At 49.2% G+C, this 21063-nt stretch overlaps 1 protein-coding gene across 2 annotated transcripts; it reads right to left on the bottom strand.

Annotated features, from left to right (window-relative positions):
- Window positions 1-158: 158 nt before the first annotated feature.
- COPG1 (COPI coat complex subunit gamma 1) lies at window positions 159-20539 on the bottom strand. 2 transcript variants are annotated; one of them, XM_051811633.1, is made up of 24 exons: window positions 20453-20539; window positions 16409-16461; window positions 15590-15670; window positions 15418-15489; window positions 14526-14605; window positions 13615-13690; window positions 13366-13458; window positions 12969-13055; window positions 12688-12845; window positions 11945-12078; window positions 11117-11184; window positions 10191-10379; window positions 9656-9751; window positions 8040-8283; window positions 7590-7665; window positions 7156-7259; window positions 6881-7006; window positions 6426-6494; window positions 5917-6059; window positions 4615-4786; window positions 3561-3658; window positions 2052-2190; window positions 1022-1120; window positions 159-445 (listed from the first exon to the last, which is right to left on the bottom strand). In XM_051811633.1, the coding sequence occupies exons 1-24, from the start codon at window positions 20478-20480 to the stop codon at window positions 315-317; spliced, it is 2616 nt and encodes an 871-aa protein (XP_051667593.1). In that variant the 5' UTR covers window positions 20481-20539; the 3' UTR covers window positions 159-314. The 2 variants fall into 2 exon arrangements, with proteins under 2 accessions (XP_051667593.1, XP_051667592.1); XM_051811632.1 differs by lacking the exon at window positions 20453-20539 and adding an exon at window positions 19365-19596.
- Between the last annotated feature and the right edge of the window lie 524 nt (window positions 20540-21063).

Below are 21063 nucleotides of genomic sequence, written 5' to 3' on the forward strand. Positions count from 1 at the left end.
CCGGGCCGCGGAAACGCCGGTCCCGCCCCCGACACAGCCAGGAAGAGCCACGACACGGTTTTATTGGAACGACACCGGGAAGAGGACACGGAGCGGCGGTCAGGGCCGCCCGCCGCGAAACGCTCCGGTGCGGGGACAAAGCGCGGCGTAGGCAGAGCTTAAAAACATGGTGGTTTTATAGACAGAGACCCAAGTACAGCTGTACTGCAGAGAACACAAAAGCTGCTCTAGTGACCGCGATTCCTATTCTGCTGCCAGAGAAAGAAGCGTTGCCCGCGGGGGCTCGGAGTCAGGGCAGTCCTGGAGAGGGGAGTTTATCCGACGGAGGCCATGATCACATCCACGGGCAGCTCCTCCCCGCTGCGGGCCGTGACCTGCATCGTCACCGTGTCGGTCAGGACCAGACGAGACCGCACCAGGAGGTCATGGCCACCCCGGAACACACCTGGAAGGGAGAGGGGAAGGGAGGGGTGAGAGCGCTGCAGGCTAAAAATGAACGCTACTGCTTGGCACGGACAGGTTCCCCACAGGTAGCCTGTCAAATCCCAGCACTGGGCCAGGAGAGACCCTCAAGCAGCATTATTCCCATTCATTATAACATATCTGGGACTCCTGCTACTGTAAAACCCATGAAAGCAAAGTGTAAAATAAACTTCAGGTGAGAAGAGATACAGACACTCATCCAAGAGCTCCAGTACTGATCCGTTTTGCTGGGCAAGGCTGCTCTATTTCCTGCCCCAGACTAGTTCCAAACCAGGATGCCACAGATCACTAAGACAGTAAATTCCACCCAGCTCAGCCTGGGGCTAATCCAACATCCCCCCACCACAGCACCCTCCCTGATCCCAACACCAGCTACTCTACACTGCAGAGACAGAAATCATGGCAGGCAGAAGCCTCCAAATCCAACCTGAACTGCAGTGGGTTCCATCAGAAACTCCTGCCCTGATTCTCAACAGGCAGCTCTGTGTGACCTCCCAAAGAGCTGCTCCTCATGCAGAGACCTCACTCCACAGCTCACCTGCCAGGTACAGTGTGTGAGAGTTCTTGTTATCTGGCACTTTATCCGACCGCTCACAAGGCTGCATTCCCAGGAACTTCACGATATTGCTAACTGCCTCTGTTAGAAAAAATAAATAAAAGGGGCTCCATGTCACAAGTATCTTAACAGGGGCACCTAAAGGTGACTCAAGCCTTTCCAGCATGTTAGGGTTCGTGCTCATTGTCTTGAGGGAGACACAGCATTAGTCAGAAGGGTAGTTTTAGAGGCCACCAGGGAGGCAGAGGCAACACATAAAAAACCCACTGCCATGAGAGAGTTCTGTGATGTAGCAAAGGTGCAACAGAGAGGGTGAATGAGTCAAACAAGGGCAGTAGGAGAGTGCAGCTGGCTGCACTTCCTGCACAGCCCTGACAGTCTGTTCACCTCTCTGGAGAGAGATGCAGAAGGAAGGAAATATCTTGCAGAAGTCACAGGTCTTCAGGAGGAATCTGAAAAGGCCTCAGGGAGGGTATTTCAAACCCCAAGGGGCTGTGCAAGGGAGCACAGAGATGGTTACAGGACAAGGACACCCTGCTAAGGCATCAAAAGCACTGAGTTTTCATAGGCTTCTCAGTAAAAATAGGACTCTTTAATACATGATGAAAGACAAGAGGGCTTATACCACCAGCCTGCCCACCAACCTCATGTCTTCTGCTTTTTGCATTTTTTCTTACTGGCCTCAAGAACAGTGGTGGGAGCCCACAGCTGAACTATGGTCTGTCTGCTTGGGAGGGTAAAGTGTGAAAACAAACCAAGATATTCTCTTGCCTCCCATAATCCTGGTTTCCACTGGGCCTAGAACACTCATTTGTTTTTTTGAAACCTGAGCTAATTTGTTATCACAGTAACTGTAGCTCCACATTAAACAGCTCTGGTGAAAAGCTTATGAAGGGTTTTGCCCCATTAGCTTTTCTGTGAGAGCTCTAAAGTGAGCCAGATTGGGCCTCCAGACTCTGCCACTGGAGGGAACAGTACAAGCTTTGCTGTGCTCAGACACGCCCTTCCTTACCTTCAAGGGTTTTAATAGCAGATAAAGTAAAGGTCTCTTCCTTTTCAAACTCGTCACCCACTTCATCCCAGGCTGCTCCAAAGTTTGGTTTCAGAACTCGCTGGATGTGATCAGCCACTGTTACCTCCAGGTCTTCAAGCTGGTGGCAGAAGAGGTTCAAGTGAAACACGGTTGTTCTTGACCCTGTTCTCCACAAAGTGAACCTTAGACTGGATTCCCTGAGATCAGGTGAAGGCAGGAGACTGCCTCCACTTCCACTTCTGGTTTGCTTGAGCAAACACCGCTTGTTTGAGCAACTGCTAGGCCTGAGAAAGGCCCTGGTGATGCTCTCTCCAGGGCTTACAAATCAGGTTCTCCCTCTGAGCACAGCCCTCAGCCTGACAGAGATCAAAGCACTGGACAAACAGCCAAAACAGAAGGAAACCCAAAAGCTTAGAAATAGCTGCTTGTGCTCACACAGATGCAGCATTTTCCCCTGAAATGCATATAAGCTTGTGTTTTGCTTTTCTGGTTTATCGTTTTGTAGGTTGGTAGAGTGAGACACTGTCAGACATGCTATCACCTAACACTGGCACTGGGGTAGCTGAGCTGCTGCTGTGACTACACCTGTGCAAGGCAGAACTGGGCTTGTCCCTCCAGAGTGCATACTGAAGGGCAGGCAGTGCCAGAGCTGTCTGCACACCAGCCTGCATTCATTTCAGCAAGCGCTGCAGGAAAGAATCTCCTCCTGATTCCAGTTGAAACACATGGAAGATTTTGTTTAAATATCACTTGGTGACTTGGTGAGTGGTGGGAAGCTGAAAGAGGGGTTAACCTTGCACATTCCATTGAGAAAAACCCTCCCCACCCCTGCTGGGAAGACAGTGACTCACTGCACAGCAGTGCCTCTAATCAGATTCACAGCAGTGACAGGCGATGCATAGAAAACAGTCTCTGGAGCTAACAGGGCAAGCTGAGGCTGTGTACAGCATCCCTTCCTCTTTGAGGAAAAGAGATGCTTCTGCAGCATTGGTGCTTTCAGCAATCTCACTGCTGGGGAGTGAAAGCCCCACGTTCCCCAGAACAAGAACAAGGATGGCAACTTTCCTGTACCAGGCAAGCCTCTAGACAATTAACTGTGCCACCATGGGAGCAATTCATGGAGAACAAAAGATGCCCAACAGCCCTCTGTCTCCACAACCCTGAGTGTGCCATTGCTGCAGTCCATAGGGCACAGCCAGCCAAACCTGGGGGATGCACTGTGGCCCCCCAAAACTACATATCCTGCACAGTCAGGTGTCCATCTGGAGAGCAATAGGAGAATACTCCAAATGAGACAAGGCAAGCTCTGCAAACCCCCATCTGCATCCTTGGACAGATACCAGAGACAGCAAGAACTCTCTCCTCACATGATGCTACCCACATCAGTGTCAGTGGTCACATCATTGCTTGCAGGGATCCAAGTTCAGCTCACAAACCCCCTCAAAATGACAGCAGTTTCCATGACCAGATACATGCCCAGCTCCTTACCACATACTCATCCTCGTAACCCTCGTCGTCTGTCTCCCCCGTGTTTGGGTCACAGTCCTTGACAGTGAACTTCATCATGCAGCTGAAGGTACAGGCCACTGGAGGCAGGGAGACAAAGGCAAAACCACAGTTGCCACCACATCCCCATAACTCTGCAGAAGGGGCTGGGAGGTTTGGGGCAGCCAGGTTCTCCCTGTCACTGTCAGCAGCACAGGCTTAGCCAGTGACCTAGAAAGGGCTCTCCAACAGTTTCTGTCTCTCATGCACAAGGTATTTCTCTGTATATTAAGGCTAGCACACAGTGATAAAGACAGGCTCATGATGGTTCTACGAGACGATAATCCCCAGATCAAGTGCTATTACTGATGAACCTCATGTTGTTTTGGGAATACTAACTAAACATGTCCCACCAGCACATTGTGAAGAGGCAGGATCCGCACCTAGGGATGGGTTCATGCGCCTCTGAAATGAAACCACCTTGCACTGCAATGCTGCAGCTGATTAATACCACTCAGCTGGGATGGGAGAGGAAGCGATGACTCAGTCCTAGGAACTGGGTACTGCTGAGTGAACAGCAGCAACACACACAGGTGAGCAGTGCTAGAGCACAAAGCAGGGAGACCAAAGCACAGGTAAGGCCTGGTTCGTGTTCCGGACAGTGGCAAATGGGGGGATGTTCAGTTCAAATAGGCATCCCTGAAATTCTAGTGGTTTGTCTGAAATACCCCTTTGCTCCTCAGAGCATCTGGGGACTCAGAGCACTTTATAAGTACCAGCCTCCCCTCCTCAAACATGCCAGAGTGCATGGGAGACAACTCAGCAGAGAGCTGAATGCTCATCTGCCAGCTCTCATAGCCTGACTCGACAGTGCTACAGTGCAAGGGAACCAGGAGAGGAGAAGGGAGGCCTGACAGCCCCCAAACAGCAAAGACAAGTCATGCTCAGCATCACTCAGGGCTGCACCCACACAAGGGCTATAAATATCTGGCTAGGATGCACGGTAGAATGTGTGGGGATGAACAGTACAGGAAAAAACAGAGTGCAAACTGTTTACCTGCTGTCGGATCCTCTTCAGACAGTGCCACCAGCGTGTAGCAGGTTCCTGGCTGGTTGTACACCAGGGTTTTGGCAGGTACATAGCCAATGACCTCATACCCCTCTGTTGGCTCCATCTGCACTGTGACATTCTCCAGGATCTGATCGTTCAGGGTATTTGTGCAGTCAAACTAAACAGGGAAGAGGAAGGCAGCAACAGCTTGAAGCTGTTCACTATTCATCTGATAGCAGGCTCAGTTTAGGCAGAGTGGGAGCGTGGTGTCACCTGGTGAACCCCCAGCTCTTTTTGTTTCCACCGTGCTCCTTGCTATCAGCTGGGCAATCACAGAGCAATTTACAGGAGAAACCAAAACCCTGAAGGGGAGTCCTTTTTCCTCCAATGCCCTGGGTGGTCATTCCTGGGTTAACTCTTTGCTCTATGGAAATGCAAGTATTGTGTTGCCTACATCATCCCACCCGATGCTACAGGGACACAGTGCCCCATAGCAGGTGGGAAGATGATCCTTTACATAGCTCAAATTAGGGACAGCTTGAGCAAGTTTCAGCAAGCTTCATGTTTTTAGCAAATCTGAACTTTCTGATTAGTCTTTGTTCCAGCTGAAATGCCATGTCTTTTAGCCTCATACAATTGCATCTGGTGGATGGACAACAGAAACAAAGATCAACTCCTGTGAGGGCTGTGTAAGCAGTTCTGAGCTTTTGAGGAAGGAGCTGGCGAAGGACAAAACACGGCCGTTCACAAGGTACTGTAGGACTCACTGTGCCTCAGACTCCCCGAGGCCCAGGAAAAGATGCTGACACATCAATCCTAACACCTCACATGTACGGCCAAGGCCAAGATGTACAGAAAACAGCACGTGTGCTACACAGGCTAAAACAAAAAGCAGAGCATGAAGAGCTCTGCCCCCCCACCCCGCCTCCCTTTCTTGGGTACCCTTTTCAGCTTCTCAGATGTAGCAAGCTTTGCTCTTTGATGCTCAAACCACGTCCTTGGGGACTCTGAGGGAAGAACACAGCTCCCCTTGCCAACTGCTCAGTGAGAACAGCCCCATCTAGTGCTTGTTGGATTTGTTTTGATTGTACCTGTAAGCATTGTTCAGCCACACCCCCACCCACACCCCCCCAAATTATTACTTTTCTCTGGGGCTCTGCTGCCATGGATAAGAAACTAAGGACTCATCATTGCAATGTCCTGCTTTGAACAAAGATATCCCTTAGTTATTTCTTCCCAGTGGAGCTTTTAGCCAGTCAGGAGCTTCTTTTCCAATAGTTTTCAGTACCACACCCCATAGCTACCCACCTGGAACACCATGTGGTTGACAAACGTGTGCTTGGTGCAACGAACCACATACTCTGTCTCCAGCTCTGTCAGGGCGACAGGCTCTGGGGAAGACTTGAAGAGTGGACCCAGTCCCCGAAACTCTGGGATGGCCCCCAGTTGCTCTGAAATAGAGGACACAAACCATTGCCTTCCTCAACCCACAGGAAGGTGTTAGCAGATTCAAACCCCTTGTTTCAGCTGCCAGAAGCTGCTACAGCAAGGAACTATCCATCAAATACCCATAAACATTCCCTAGGGACTTCTAAAATTAAAGGCAGTCATACTTTGCCCACATCTACTGCAAGGTAGAATGAACAGGACTGCAGGCACCCCCACCCCTCAGGAGTGAACAGCTGATCTTAAGATGAGAGCCTGTGTCACTCCCTGCAAGAAGATGAGAGAAAGCCAGAGGGGCTATGGCAGGCTCAGCAAGAGGTGGCTGCAGAGTTCTCACACACAGACACAGAAGAAGCCTTGCATCAGTTTACCTTGGAATATTTCTTGCCGTGTTGCTGCCACCTTCTCTGGCTGTTTCACTACAGCAACAGGGGCATTTTCTGCAAAAGAAAGAACCAAACATACAAAAACAAACCCAAAAAGTTTGAAGGTGAAGAGTAAGAAGTAACTAAAAACAAATCAATGTCTGGAGAACAATTTGCCTAAGGAAAGGAAGGGAGCTCATTTCTCATTTTGATATAGACTAGTCCCCTGTATTTGGCTTCCTAAACACCTTTAGAACTGCAGCAGCTACAGTGAGGATTGCCAGCTACTACTATTATTAGCAGCTGGACTTAACTGAAACACTAATGTGGGAGCAGCCAGATTTGCTGCTCTTAGTCTTTACAGAAGATGTAATCCCACAAAATTCAAATAGGATGGAGCTCAGCAATCCCCAGCAAGCTCAATGCTGGGAATCACTAGCATCCAGGGGACTGCTCCTCACCTGCTCTTTGCTCAATGATAGGAGCTGTTGCCAAAGGAACAGATTTCAAGTCAAAGGGCTTCTCGGAGGGCTCCAGGGTGTACTGATGCAGAGCCCTCTCCAGGCCAGGGATGGAAACCGTCAAACCTGTGGATGGAAGGGACAGGGCAGTGAAACCACGATAATGCATTTAACTCTTGTTAAACCAGGAAAGGGGTGCAGACTTTTTTTAGGCCTTCCTAAAGGCCTAAAGCCTTTTTAGGCCTTTAGACTGTTTTTAGGCCTTCCTGCAGTACCATTCAGGATGTAACCAGCATTGAGGGCTTTCTGCTTCTGCTCCAGAACGTTCAGGTAGAAGGTGGCTCTGTCTCTCACTTCGTTGTCATCATCCATCACACACCTGAGAGGAAAGTCGAAAAATTTCTTCAGAGTCCACATGAATAAATCCAGGTGACTAAGCCACTTCACAGGGCCAGAAAGAACGTGCCACAGGAGGGAAGCAGCAGTCTACTAGTAATCGTATTAGAAAAGCAATAATCTGCCACACATGGCTTCTGTCCACTATGTGGTGCTGAATGCAGTGGTGATCCCATCACAGGATCCCAGAACAGACTGTACCTTCTCAGATCCACAGCCAGAAGAGACTAGACATGCATGGGGATGCTAACAAGACCTCATGCAAACAGTGTTTTTCACCTAGGATGTTGAGAAACTGTGAAGTACAACTGACCTTTTCAGTAAAACCAGGATACTGGGTAACATCTCCTCGTTCTGGGCTCCAAACTTGGCCAGGGCACTTACAGCACCTGTAAGCACAAGTCGTGGAAACAGAATTAGAAGGCAAAAAAAACAGATGAAGTTTCCTCCATTTCTTGGCCTTGATCAAATGCCATATCAGAGATGCTACATTAGGAAAGCATTACTGTGACAAGAAAGAGGCAGAGGTATTACAGCAGAGTGCCTGCAAAACTCTGTCTAGTTTCAGAGCCAGTGCATATCCCTTCCCATTTCTCAGCTGCAGGCCACCTCTTCCATCAATACCAGTGCAGGATCTTTGCTGTGTAAAAAGATCTGCTTAGGCCTAGAGCAAACTACAACCCTCAAAAGCAGAGGTGTTCCTACACTATAGTTCCTTGAAGATCTGTCATAAGGCAGACAGTTTTGCAGGTCTGTCCCTTACCTGCCCGGACTTCTTCATGCTCCAGAACAACCCTGTTGTAGATGAAACGAATGTATTTGGAGGGGTTGTTGGTTTTGGGCCCTTCCTGCCCCAAGAGGTGGAGGATTCGTGTGGCCAGCACAGTGAACTCGCAGTCCTCGATGAATTCACAGAGGTGAGACAGGCCTGTCTCTTTGCTCTCCGAGTTCTCCTCAATGATGCTGATGATGCAGTCCACGATGGCCCTCTTGTATTCAAAGCCGCCCTAAGGAGCAAAAGGGAACTGCTCAGCTGGAAATCTCAAAGTATTTTAGAGACTGAGCTAGCTAGACAGGAAAAAACTTCCTTTGAAAAGGTCACCCACACTCAGTTCTTTTAATCTGTGTTTTAAAGGAGAAGGGTGGTAATGTTGCCCCCACTTCTGACCCTCTTTACACCCAGAGGGCCAGCTAACATTCAGGCTCTCTTGCCACAGCCCTTCAGAATGGCTGCAGTGAAGAGAAAAAAACCCCAAGTCCTAAAGAGGGCAAAAGAATCTATCTGCCTGAAGAGTCTATATCTCCTTCAAAATCCTCTGATGCTAGAATTAGTGCTTAAAAACAGCCATATGGGAGGAGAAAAAAACCCAACCCTCTCCCCTTTAGCACCAGACATCTGAGGATGAATCACAAGAGAAATATATGAAGGATCATATCTGCCACAGCAGGATGCAGCACATAGCCCCATTAGTGTGGGATGACAGACAATCAATACCTCCCCAGGTACAGCCCATAACCCAGTAATGCTTGGTTATCTTCAGACATTATTTACTGGTGTCCTCAATACACACCAGGGGATTAAACCACACGCCATCCTTTGCCAATTACATGCACAGTGCCGGCCATTTGGATCTTTCCGGAGCTACTTTGGATTAAAAAAAGCTTTAAAACGGAATGGTTTGAAGTACAAAACCACATTCAAAACGATACCATCCACCCACAGAAAATCTGGAAAAGGAGAATGGTCCATTTTTCACAGGAGCAAAATGAGATGCTCTGGTTTGTTCCCAATAGAGAGGCTGTAATAGGCAGAAAGTGATGTCAGAGCAAGCAGCGGTGCCAGCTGTGTTGCAGGCATGTTTGCTCATTTAGAAACAGCCTCAGCAAACCTCTGTAAAGCTGTCTCTCTGCAATTTATGTCTGACTGAATGCAGAGAATGGTTATAGGTACTCGTGATCCCTTCACTGCCACAGCACAGACACCAGAACAAAAGTGGTCCCGTGTCATCAATAAATAGGTTGTTACCGAATCTTTGTGTACAAGACAAAACTTCTTGGAATTTGCTGTCAAAGTACAAAAGAAAGCTGGTTCAAATGTGAAACACACATGGATTGTCAACAGATCTGCTGTTGCCTGCATTTGCTTTGAGAGTTAATAAACCCCCAGGAAAAAAAAATCAAAGAATGAAAACCACACTAAAAATATGCCTGTCAATATGCTTATAACTGTTGTGCACAGCTGGGCATATCTGCAGTTAGGCTGCAAACCTCTTAGAGAGAGGCTCTTACTGCACAGCATTATCAGCAAAAGCTTGACTTGCACAGGGGCCATGGTTCACGCACACAAACAAGGAACACATGGTTGTCCTGCAAACTTACCTCTTCCCGAAGCATAGTGAAGAGAAAGTTCATGAGGACGGCGTGTTTGCGAGGGTACTTCTGGCACAGCGCGTTGATGGCCTGCACCACCACCACCTGGGGGAAGAGGGCAGGGAGTAAAAAACAATTCTGTTTCACCAGGCAGGAAAAACTATCTGAATTGTGTCAACTTTGTGCTGGTCCCTGGCCTGGAAACCACGATTTTGTCTTTACTGATCCAACAAATGCAGTTCCAGGAGGTACAGTCCTAGGAACTGGAAGAGATTGATCTTTAGGCACAGGTTAGCCCCCAGAAAACCCCCACACCCACTGGAAAGAAGGAAGAGATTTGATTCTCAAAAGGCATCTCCCCAGAAGAGAGCATGTGACTTTAGAGCTAGGTGTTGTACAACCAAGGCATATAGCTTCAAAGTATTCCATGGCCCAGCTGCTGGAAGCAGTTCCACGCAGGTTTCAGAGTGCACACACAAACATGGACAAAGACCATGGGGTTTCTTCCGGAGCCTGGTGTCCCTCCCTCCTCCCACTTCCTTACCTTGAACTCATCTGAAATTTCTGACATGAAAGAGGAGATCTGTTTCATGAGCCGGTCAATGCTGCTCTCACTGCCGGTTTTCAGTAGCGTGGTGATGGCCAGGGTGGCGATGCTGCGGTTGGAGTCTGTCACAAGGTTCTCCAGGTCCAGATTACAGGCAGTCACAGCAGATGGGTGCTTCATGGCCACCTACAGCAGAGGAGGAAGAATAAAAATCACTCAATAGATGCAAAAGGCCCAGCTGGCAAAACCCACCAAAACTCACTCCCTTCCTATAGAAATAAATGGTATACACTGTACACAAGGGGCATCTCAGACAAACAGCTAATCTGGAGTTAAGGTAACAAGCTCTCATTTCCTGCAGAATTGCACCCATTGCCAGAAGAGAAGCAGTAGTAAAATAAACAATCTTTTACTATTTTTATCTCTCTCATTCTCTTCTATATAGAAGGAAAAGAAAGCTATGAACTCCCAACAAAAATTCAGTCAGACTAGCTGGGCAAAACACCTCTGTGGGTGGAAGCACAGCAGTTACCAGACACTAACATTCTTTTTCTTTTATAGACTTTGTAAGGTGAAGGGAAAAGCAAAGACTGCCATGGAGCAGGCAAGAAGCAGCATCAAGGTTTGATCCCTGTTTTACAAGGAGCTTCTTCACCATGGGAAGCTCAGAAGTGAAAGCAGTAACACCAAGAGCAATGACACTCTAAGAGACCTGTGAAAATTATTGGTTTGGTTTTTTTCTTCCTTCTGTAGAGTGTTCTTTGAGGTTTTACTCCACTCAGAAAGCAATGAAATGTAAGGCTGTAGCCACAGAGTAGAGGTTATTCACACAAAATCATCACATAATCTGGCCCCTTCTTCTTCTGAAGCCTGCACCTCCCTACACAAGGCACTGTGGGAGCTCCCAAGGGACTGGCTCCTACCTTGTTGAGGGTACGGACGGCTGCATATCTCAGTGCTGCCTTCGGGGAGCTGCAGAACAGCTGCAGAACTGCAAGGTGGGAAAAACAACAAAGGCAGACATTTAGGCACTCTGTTATTGAGAAGCGTTTCATACCTAGAGAAGAGCTTCAGTGAAAAGAGACAGCTGCAAGCACAAGGTAACTAGCAACTGTGAATTTGTCACCTTCCTCCCTTCTTGTTGTCCCCTTTGCCACACATCCCTGCTAGCAACTAGCTCTTACCCACCTCCTTCTTTTTCCACGGTGCTGCTGTCCTTCACTTCTCATGAAAGCCAATTTCATCACTTTGTCATCTTTCCGATTAAGTCAATTTGAACTGCTGTTCTCCATTTCATGCAAACCCTGCTCCTTTCCCAGGGCTGGCCCATGAAGGGCTCCCTCCCTGTGCAGAGAGGTGACATACAACCTCCCTGCCAAGAGTCTCAGCTCAGGAGAACCTCTGGATGGACTGAGCTGATAAGGCAGGACCCCAACACCTTGGCTTCTTGCACAGTTACACTCAGCCTAAAGCAGGGACATTTATCAGTTATAATTCAGCCCTGTTTCACAGAAAAAAAAAAGAGACCCCTCTAGTAACCTACACTTGAACACACCAGGAAATACCTTTATATAGGAGCAAAGCTATTCACAGACACCACAGGCTCTCAGCAGCATCATAAAGCAACAAAGGGTACAGCAGCATTACAAGCCTGAAACTACACAAGGTCCTTGTTTCTTGGGGCAATCAGCAGGTGTCCCCTGTAGGTTACCACAGGCCCATAATTCCACGGCCAGGAGCACCACACTTACCTGAGACAGCTGGAGCTAGCTCCTTGGCAGTGCAGTTGGGCAGGTTAACAATGGCAGATGCAGCTTCGTACACCACCATCTCATGCTTGTTCCTTAGGCAGCTCTCGATGAAATCAAACAGGGGGCTATCGCGGCTAAGGGATAAAAAACCCCACAAGAATGAATCAGAGCAAAGGTACTAACAGAAATGAAGAATTCAGCAGCAGAAATGGGCAGGTACCATAACCTGTAGAAAGGCAGAAAGGTATAAGCAGCCATAAACCCACTCCGTCCCCGGATTTTGCAGTGGTCATTATACTGTACTTTCAGCTTGCTTGAAAGTCAGGCTGCCTTCTGAGAAGACACCCTCTACCTCACTAAAGGGAATCTCCCTTAACCCACCCTGAGAACTGACTGTACACACCACAACTCTTATCCAGGAAGCCACACTGGATACATGGTCAACAAGTAATTACAGAAGAGAAAATAAAGTAGAACATCTCCATAAAGAAGAGCTGAGCAAAACAGTCCAGAAAAACAAGAAAGCATTCAATGTGCTAGCACACAGACAAGACTCACAGAAGCCATCTCAAAGCAATGAAAACATCCTCTATTTTCTCTGCTTTTTGACCCAACAATAAGAGGGTAGAACCTGCATGCTGCTCTTCAAAGACAGAAATAATGAAATGGCAAGGGAGCCTGCAAGAGGAGATGGAAGCAGGACCTGAGGAAATTCTTCCAGCAGGGCAAAGGAGCACCCCCACCTGCCAGCCTCCTCCTCCAGCAGCTTTGTGGCTATCCGGATCATCAAGCAGTAGGCAAACGGGGACTTGAGGCCGTGGCGCGTGAACTTGCTGAGCATCTTGTTGACTGCCAGGCGGTCGTTCTTCCGCACGTGGTAGAGCAGGCCCAGAGCGTGGTACTATGCAGGGAAAGAGAACATAATAAACCCTTTATGTCCCCTCTGTTGCCCAGAGGTGGCTGGCTGAGCTCTAGCAGCTTGCTCCACTCCCAGCTGCTGCTGGCTATTCCCTGTGTGTCCTACCTGCACCATGATATTGTCACTGGAAGCTGCCTCCTGAGCCTCGTTCACCCAGCGTTTTACCACATCGTAACTGGTCTTCAGCAAGTGCTGGAGGGAGATGAAGCCACGGACAACCCATGAGATAAGGAAGCCTTGGGAATTGCAGCTCATATTAAGAAACAGTGAGCCCTCCCCATGAGGGTGCTGGCAGCAGCAACTTATAGAAGAGCAAGGCATCAGCACGCAGACCTGGACATGATGGCCGAGGCCTCAAGAGGTCCACAATCTCTCTCAAAGTCAGCACCACTCCCTCAGTTCACAAAGACAGGAATAGCAAACAGGAAACCCTGAAACTGTCAAGCTGTCCAGTCCCACCACAGATGACTTCCCACCTGACAGAGCCTCAGGGAGTACCTACCAAGGAAGACACGAGAGCGGAGCTGGATACACTTGGCACTTTGTCAACAATTGCCTGCTTCATGTAGCGCTCAATGGCCTGCAACATGGTACTCTGCAGGGAGAGGGAAACAAGAGCTGATATGGAAAAGCTGTTAGGAGTGTGAAAGGGGAGATGCAAAGGCCTGAAGAGCAGAGTAGAAGGTGGGATGGGGTGAAGTAGGAAAAGGTGAAGGGCCTAGGGCTGCCCCAAGGGAAAAGCAGCACTTACATCAGTGATCTGACAGAGCGCTCTCACAGCGGGGCCTCGGTAATTGTCATCCTTCCCAGTCATGTCTTTGGTTAAGCTGGGAAAACAGGAAGCTCTCAATACTGCACTCCTGAGCCAGCAGCTCCCAGGTGCACACACAGTGCACACAGAGCAGCAGGCAGCCAGCATCCCAGCTGAATGCCAAGCAGGCAACTGCAGGCCTTGGGCAAGTCCCACCAGGGTGGGCAGGCAGGAGGAGATCAGTACCCAGCTCCAAGCCCATCAGCAGCTGCATGGGCTCCTGTTCACCAAGTGGGGCTGGAGCACACACACACATACCCTCCGAGGCATTTGCCTTCCTGCTCATTCCTGCCCTTTCCCCAGGGTCCTGGTCAGTGTGAGACAATCGATGAGCCCTCAGCAGACCCTATACCCTCAGGCTCCTGATTCCCCACAGGGCATTTCAGTGGGATGATCAGCAATTCAAGAATGAATCACAGAGAGAATTTTGTTCCCTGGTGAAGTTGCACTCTATGCTGCTACAGGAGCAGTAAATCCTTGTCTACTTGTTGAAAGCCTTGGGATTTATGTCAGAATTCTTCAAAAAGCTTCAAGGCATTCAGACAGGAATGAAATGAACAGCCTTTTGCAAAAAGGGAAAAAACAGCAGTGCTGCTGTATCAGGTAATCAAAAGAGACAATCCAAACACCCATGGGCATAGGATATGGGGACACAGCACATTTCACATATATCACTATGAGTCCCCTGTCTGTAATTTTAATGATCTTTTATAAAGGAAAAGTTTTTCCTCACCAAGGTCATTCCCTATATAAGCACACTCTGCTTAGGGACTACAGTCATCTCCAAGAGGTTGGACAGACATTGCTGGAGGGCATGTCGATATAACAGTAAGAGAAGTGAAGTGACTGACCTGCTGGTAACAATGATCACATCTTCTGCAATTGAAGACATCTCTTTGATAGTTAGGTAACACATCCTGCGCAGAGTTGGCTGACAGGGAAAGAGGGAAGAAAGACATCAGCTGAGATGATCCCAGATAGGAAGGGATCTCAGTTTTCCCTGCTTGCATAATTTTATTGCAAAGATCACACGAACCTGATACCTTCAGAGAGCCCCATTCCCCAAGTGTAAAAGATGTACAAAACCCATATTGATTAACAAAACACCTCTTCCTCTTCTAAATCCCTCAGTCTTAGGGTGAAGCTGTAGAAATACCACTTAGCTGGATCTACAGTTTCATTTTCCACTTGTCATTCACATGAACAAAGAGAAAAGCTTGAAACCATTAGCTGAAAGCACCGTGTAACTTCAAAAGCAAGAAAGCAAGTGACTTATATTCCTGAGTCTGGGGATTTCTACACTGGTCTCATGATTTTAATGCCTTGTGGTTTGGGGGACAACTAGTGACAGTACTACTGCTGTGGGTAGGCACTAATTCCTGGCCTCCTCCAGGACATGCAATCATTGACTATCAGCAGGAAGCAGGATCTTTTAATGTTGGGCACAAAGCACAGAAAATTCCAGCTGATCACATGTTTTATCTGTGCCTAGTATAATCTCAAGAGTTAAACATCAATTCAGAGGTAGGAATCTCTGTCTCAAGAGCAGAGCATGTTTCAGTTAAGCTGCTACAAGGTCTAGGAAGGGCAAGGAAGCTGATCACTGTTTCTAAACTTTCACCCTACTCTTCCCACTCAGATCGGGTACCTCCAGCCAGGACGGAAAAGCTGTGTATAAAAATGCACATCTCAAGGGACAACTTGTCCCACCAGGTAAATACAGAAAACAACAAGCAGACTTACATCATTGGACTGAAACAGCTTCGTCATAGCAAAGAAGGATTCGGTAGCTTCCGTGACACCAAGGTGCTCCCCCTAGAAGATGTTTGGAAGGAAGGAAGTTAATCCCAGCTATCACAACCAGCTTTGGGCCTGATGTACATATTTGTATAGCTGCACATTTTCTCTCTCTTACCTGGTTTATGAGATACAGGATCTTGGTGAGGATATGAGCACATTTTCGTGGGTTTATGGGTGTCTCATTAAACACTCGAGCCTGGAAACAAAGCACAGACAAGGATGCTGCCACCAACGCCCCCTAGTAAACACTGTCATGTCTGGTCTTGGACACTGATACAAACAACACACTGTGAGTGAGGTGTGGCAAGATCCTCAGCGACTTTGGATCAGGTTTCCCCTTAATTCCTGTTAAACATGGAACCCTTTTAAACAGCGGGTTGTGCAGTCTAGGATGGCAAATCCAAGTGCAATGAAGGTTTAAAGGCTAAATCCTCCTGACACTTTCACCCACACAAGTCTGGATTGTGTGCTAGCTGAAACACCACTCTTCTGACAGAGAAACAGGAGGTCGGGCGCCAACACCGAGCAAACAGAGAACACTCAAACAACAGGGTCTGGGGATAGAGACATTCACCTGCTCTTGAACAGAAAGCCATTTTTTTTCAGAGGGAATTCATAGATCATTCAATAACCACTCACATCGGCTCAAGGCCGATTTCCCATCCTTCCTGTTTTAGGGTGAGCTTTCCCAGATAATTTTATTCCTTTTATTACCATTTATAGTTCACAGTCTTTAATTTGTTACAGAGACTATTTCAACCTTCTCCCTTCCTCTGTCCAATAACAAAATAAGAACTGTTGCCCAATTCTTTCAGAGCTAGCAGGACCGTAACAAACCCCCACTTCCTTGCTGAAGTTCTCCAGTGACCTACTCAAGGGAAGGAGAGACTTGATCGAGAAGGGGGTACACAAAAAAGATTGTCTGAGGATTTACCTCTTGCAAGACTGCACTCTTCTCCAGGTGCTGGAATGGGTTGGAACTCCCACCTGCAAAATAAAGAGAGTAAAAATCTCTCCAGGGATGGTGCTGTGGGGAAGCAACTTTCTAACCACACCCATACTTTAAAAACAGACTGAGCATTTCAGGTTGATTCTTTTCATGAACACCAAGCAAACCAGAGTTCCCTCTTTAAGTAATATTAATTAGATGTCTTCACGGCAGTCAGGGAAGTCAGAGCAGACAAGACATTCTTCAATTTGTCATCCCCTCCAGAAGTAACTGACTTTGAGCCAAGGTAGACTGATTAGCTGTAAAATAACTGTGCTCCACTATATCCCCAAAGACCTATTTCCAGCCCCTGGGCTGGGAGCTTGCTGACAGTTAGAGCATCAATAAGACAGGTCTAGAAACAAAAGCTTAGACAAAAAGAAGTATTGCTTGCCAGACTGGTGAGTCAGGAGTGTTTTATGCCTCCCATATAAACCAATCAGGAATCCACCAGTAAAGTATTTTTGGCTCTATCACTAATTAAGATAACAAAACAGCAGACTAGATACACTGGACACAGAGTAACTTTCATTGTTCCACTTAACAAAATAAATTATACTAAATAATTAAAACCCTCACCAATTAAGGACAAAATAATCAGAGGGAAAAGCACTATCATTCTGCATGGCCTCAATTAGCTTGCCTCCCAAGCATTTGTGAGCTGCAGCTTTTCAAAAGCTGCCAGTTATTGATAAGCAGGTTTTAATTAGTACCTATGTTCAGCCTGGCCCTGGGACAAAACGCAGCCGTTTTCATGGCTGTGCCAGTGCTTGTTCCAAAGCCTGATCTGCCAAAGAGAACATGTCCCAGGGCCAGATCCGACCTGACCCAGGCATGAGGCATCCTAGGCTGGTGCCAGGAGCCTTGGCTAGAGTCAGCCTTACACCCAAAAGCAAACACATCTGCACTCTGGCTCCTTCCTGCTTGATAAACTGCTCTCCTCTGGCTCGGGAGAAGTTTGTAAAGGCAGCAGGTGGCTGAACAAAGCACGGACTTTATGTGGGGTTGAGGAGAGAAAACAAGGGAAAAGAGCAAAACCACCTCTAGTGTGAGTATGAACCAGTTCCAGTATGAGCATGTGAATATGTTCCAAAAAACCTGCCAAGCAGCACAGTATTCCCAGAGTCTACAGTCTCTAAATCAGCCATGAACAATCAGCCACAGCATTGGCTCTTCATCTTTCACAGCACTAAGGATCTTGAAATACATCGTACATGAGGTCTCAGTCCTCAAAGCACCTTGTGCCAAAGTATTCTTCCATAGAGAAGGAGAAGGATGCAGGGAGGGCAGAGGCTGTGTGTTCAGGAAGCTCCTGAATGACTAGCAGCAATTGGATGACTAGCAGCAATTTGTTTTAATTTGTAGAGAGACAGTCACTGGCGAAGGAAGGATCTCAGAACAATTTTATGCCCAAAATAACATGTCAAAGGGCATTTCTGAGCAGAAGCAGCCCATCCAAAGCTAGCTACACTATCCATGGAAAGCAAAGACACAGAAGCAATTAAATGGATACACTCATCTCAACAAAGACTGTCCTGTTAGCCTTTACATGGAGAGAATGAGAATTCAAGGCCTGTAAATTCAGGGATGATGCATTCCACCTAATACTGAGAACATCAAGCACTCAGGATATACATTTTGGACATAGACACAGTCCACAGGAGAAAGGCAGGCACAGTAAATGCTAAGAATCTTCATTCTAGACAGAAGCAACAGGATGAGAAGTAAATGCAATAGCAAAGAAAAACTGCTGTGAAGCCACAAGCAGCAGTGGCAGAAAGAATAATGGAGGGTTCTGTGAGCTCCTGGTATGAACAAAGCCAACAAGACTCATCACCATAATACAAGGAAGTGCATCTCCTGCCAGCCTTGGCCATAGGTAACGTCAGTACCTTGAAGAGTGTGGCAGATGTAAATAAAGAATATCTCCCAAAAGGAAAGTAAAGAGCAATTCCCCTCCAAGAGCTGCCTCACTAAATTCTCTGCTTATCAAGATGTCACTGGAGGTTTTGGACAAGGGAAACAAGGGCAAAGCATTTAATGCACATTAAAATAAAAAGCAAGCAGAGTCACGCAGAACCATCACCAAGATTTACACTGAATCAATTTGCTGCAGGACAGGGTGATTTGTTATGCAGAGTAGTCTGCACAGAAGGAAGATGAAAAAGATACCACAAGGCACAATCATGAAAGTAAACACTGTCTTATGAAGCATCAGTTCCACCTGAATTACACACCACAGAAAATATCAGAGCTTTCCTTACTACTCAGCCTAAAGTTCTGAAAGGTCAAGCAATCACTTCATGTTCCTTTGGTGCTCTCAGCTTTTCCTGATCCACTGAAAGTCGCAGTGATTGCGTTGGAAGAGCAGACGATACGGTTCAGAAAAAGTGCCAGAAATTACGAATAGGATTCTGCCTGGCTTTAGCACCTGGGTTGAGAGCTAGGCGACTGTGAACAGAGCTAATATGCTCAATATTTAGTCTCAGACCTTGCATCTGGTGATGTGGCCGGGTAACCTCGGCGTGTTGTGCCAATGCAACCGGTTTAGCCCCTGGCTGCAGCTGTGAGGAGACGGCAGCAGAGCAGAGTGCTTCTATGGTGCTCCCATGGTGCTTCCACGGCGCTTCCCACTGCGCTCCGTGCGCACCAGCTCCCGCTGCCAAGCTCTCCTGGGGGTCTCCCCGCACAGCTCCCCCCACTACTCACAGGAGGGGTCCCCCCTCACAGCCCCCCTCGCACCCACAGCAGGGGTCCCCCCTCACTGATCCCCTCCGTAGCCACAGGAGGTCTCTCCCCTCACAGCTCCCCCCGTACCCACAGGAGGGGTCCCCCCCTCACAGCCCCACCCCGTACCCACGGAGGGCCCTCCCTCCTCACAGCGCCCCCCGCCTCCCCTCACCCGACTCTTCGTCCTTCTTGTCGAACTTCTTCAGCATGGTGCTGCCTCGCTGCGGCCCTCCCGCCCCGTAGCAGTGGCAGTGGCAGTGGCAGTGGCAGTCCCAATCCCGGTCCCAATCCCGATATCCCGGTCCCGGTCCCGGCCCCGCCCCTTCCTGCCAGCCTGTCACTGTCACGGCGGCGGCCGCATTGCGCACGCGCCAACCCGCCCCCCTGACGTGTCTCGCGGGGGCGAGCAGGAGGGGCGGGGCGCTGTAACTTGATTGACAGGGGTGGAGGCGGGACCGGGCGGCAAGAGCGCGGTGTGATTGGCGGAGAGGCGGGGGCGGGGCCAGGGATCTTGGAGCTACCCTGGTTCTGGGGTTGTGCTGGGAATACTGGGGGCACTGGGAGTGGGGTTAGCGGGGGCACACTGGGGGACTGGGCCTGGGGCAGGGTGCACTGGTACCAGAGGAAATACTGGGACTGGGGAGGGGCCCACCGGGATTCTTGGGGAGACACTGGGCAGGGGAAGGGCGGAGCGGGACTCTGGGCAGGTGAAGGGACACTGGGGACAGAGGGGGCTGGAGCGTGGGGTCACACTGGGATTGGGGAGGGGAGGTGGGGCGCTAGGGCAGTACATGGGAAGGAGATCCTAGCAGGGGCTCAGCACCCCAGGCGGCAACTGGGGGTGGTAGAGGGGAACCCCCTTCTCGGGATGGGCAGTTGTCACCCGGGCTGCCTGCCCTGGAGCATCCTGCTGGGTTGCACCGCCTCTGGAAGCGTCTCCTGGGCCCCCTGTCCCCACTGCTACTGGCGTCCTGTACCCTGTACCCACAAACCCCAGGCCCAGCCCCGGAGCACCCACCTGCTGCAGTGGGGTGTCCCCACGGGCCAGCGCTGCCCGACCATCCCCTGAGCCCCGGGACAGGCAGGGACGACAAAGGACCTGTTGGCCACCTCACCACCTCACCCCAACCCACCATCTACTGGCACGTCCCTTCACCAGCTACCAAAATATGTCCCTCCCATGGAACGTGGGGTCACCTGAGTTGCTTGGGCCCCCTTTCCAAAGCCAGTGCCCGCTCCAAGGCCAAAGGGCTCACTCACCCTGCACCAGGTATTCCTCAAAGAGCATGGCCGTGTCCCCCACCAGCTCCAGCGGACCTCCCACGGCTGTCCCCCGGCCTCTGCCTTGCCTGCACCACCCTGTACTTTGCACGGGGCGGCCTCACTCTGCTCCGTGCTGCTCTTATCTCCCATCTGTGCCGAAGACGGCGGCTCTGGTGGCACAACACAACGTCCCCGCTAGTACAGAGCTGCTGTGAGCTCCCTGGGATGGGGGCTGGTCCCACTGCTGGTGCTGCTGACACCCCTCATTTGGAGTTTAATGAGTTCCTGTGCTGGACCCAGCCCAAAACATGCCCTTGCTGCAGCTTTGGGGAAAGGGAACACGAAATGGGGGTGTAAAGGGGTGCAGAACCAGTATAAATAAAAAAAAGTTGCATTTGATGCTGCATTTTATTGTGCATGCTCACCAACTCCAGCTCCAAGGCTCAGCCAAGCTTTGTGGAGGGTTTTGTGTGCTGCAGTCACACAGGGAGAAGCAGCACACAGGAAAAGATGCCTGGCTGGATGCAGCCCCTTTGGAGACATCCCAGTGGTGGATGAGCAGGGAGCAAAGCCAGGCACAGAAATCCCCGCGGTTCCTGAGGCTGGGA

Source organism: Manacus candei, unplaced genomic scaffold (assembly GCF_025592945.1).
Source record: "Manacus candei isolate 608988 ecotype Guabito, Panama unplaced genomic scaffold, ASM2559294v1 h1tg000082l, whole genome shotgun sequence".
Taxonomy (NCBI): Eukaryota; Metazoa; Chordata; class Aves; order Passeriformes; family Pipridae; genus Manacus; species Manacus candei.

Coding starts and splice junctions, on each gene's coding strand:
- COPG1 (XM_051811632.1), bottom strand. CDS start 19,401: ATGCTGAAGAAGTTCGACAAGAAGGACGAAGAGTCGG. Junction 14,606..15,417: donor AGCTGTTTCAGTCCAATGAT/GTAAGTCTGCTT, acceptor TTTCCCTGTCAG/CCAACTCTGCGCAGGATGTG. Junction 7,666..8,039: donor GCATGAAGAAGTCCGGGCAG/GTAAGGGACAGA, acceptor TTGTGCTTACAG/GTGCTGTAAGTGCCCTGGCC.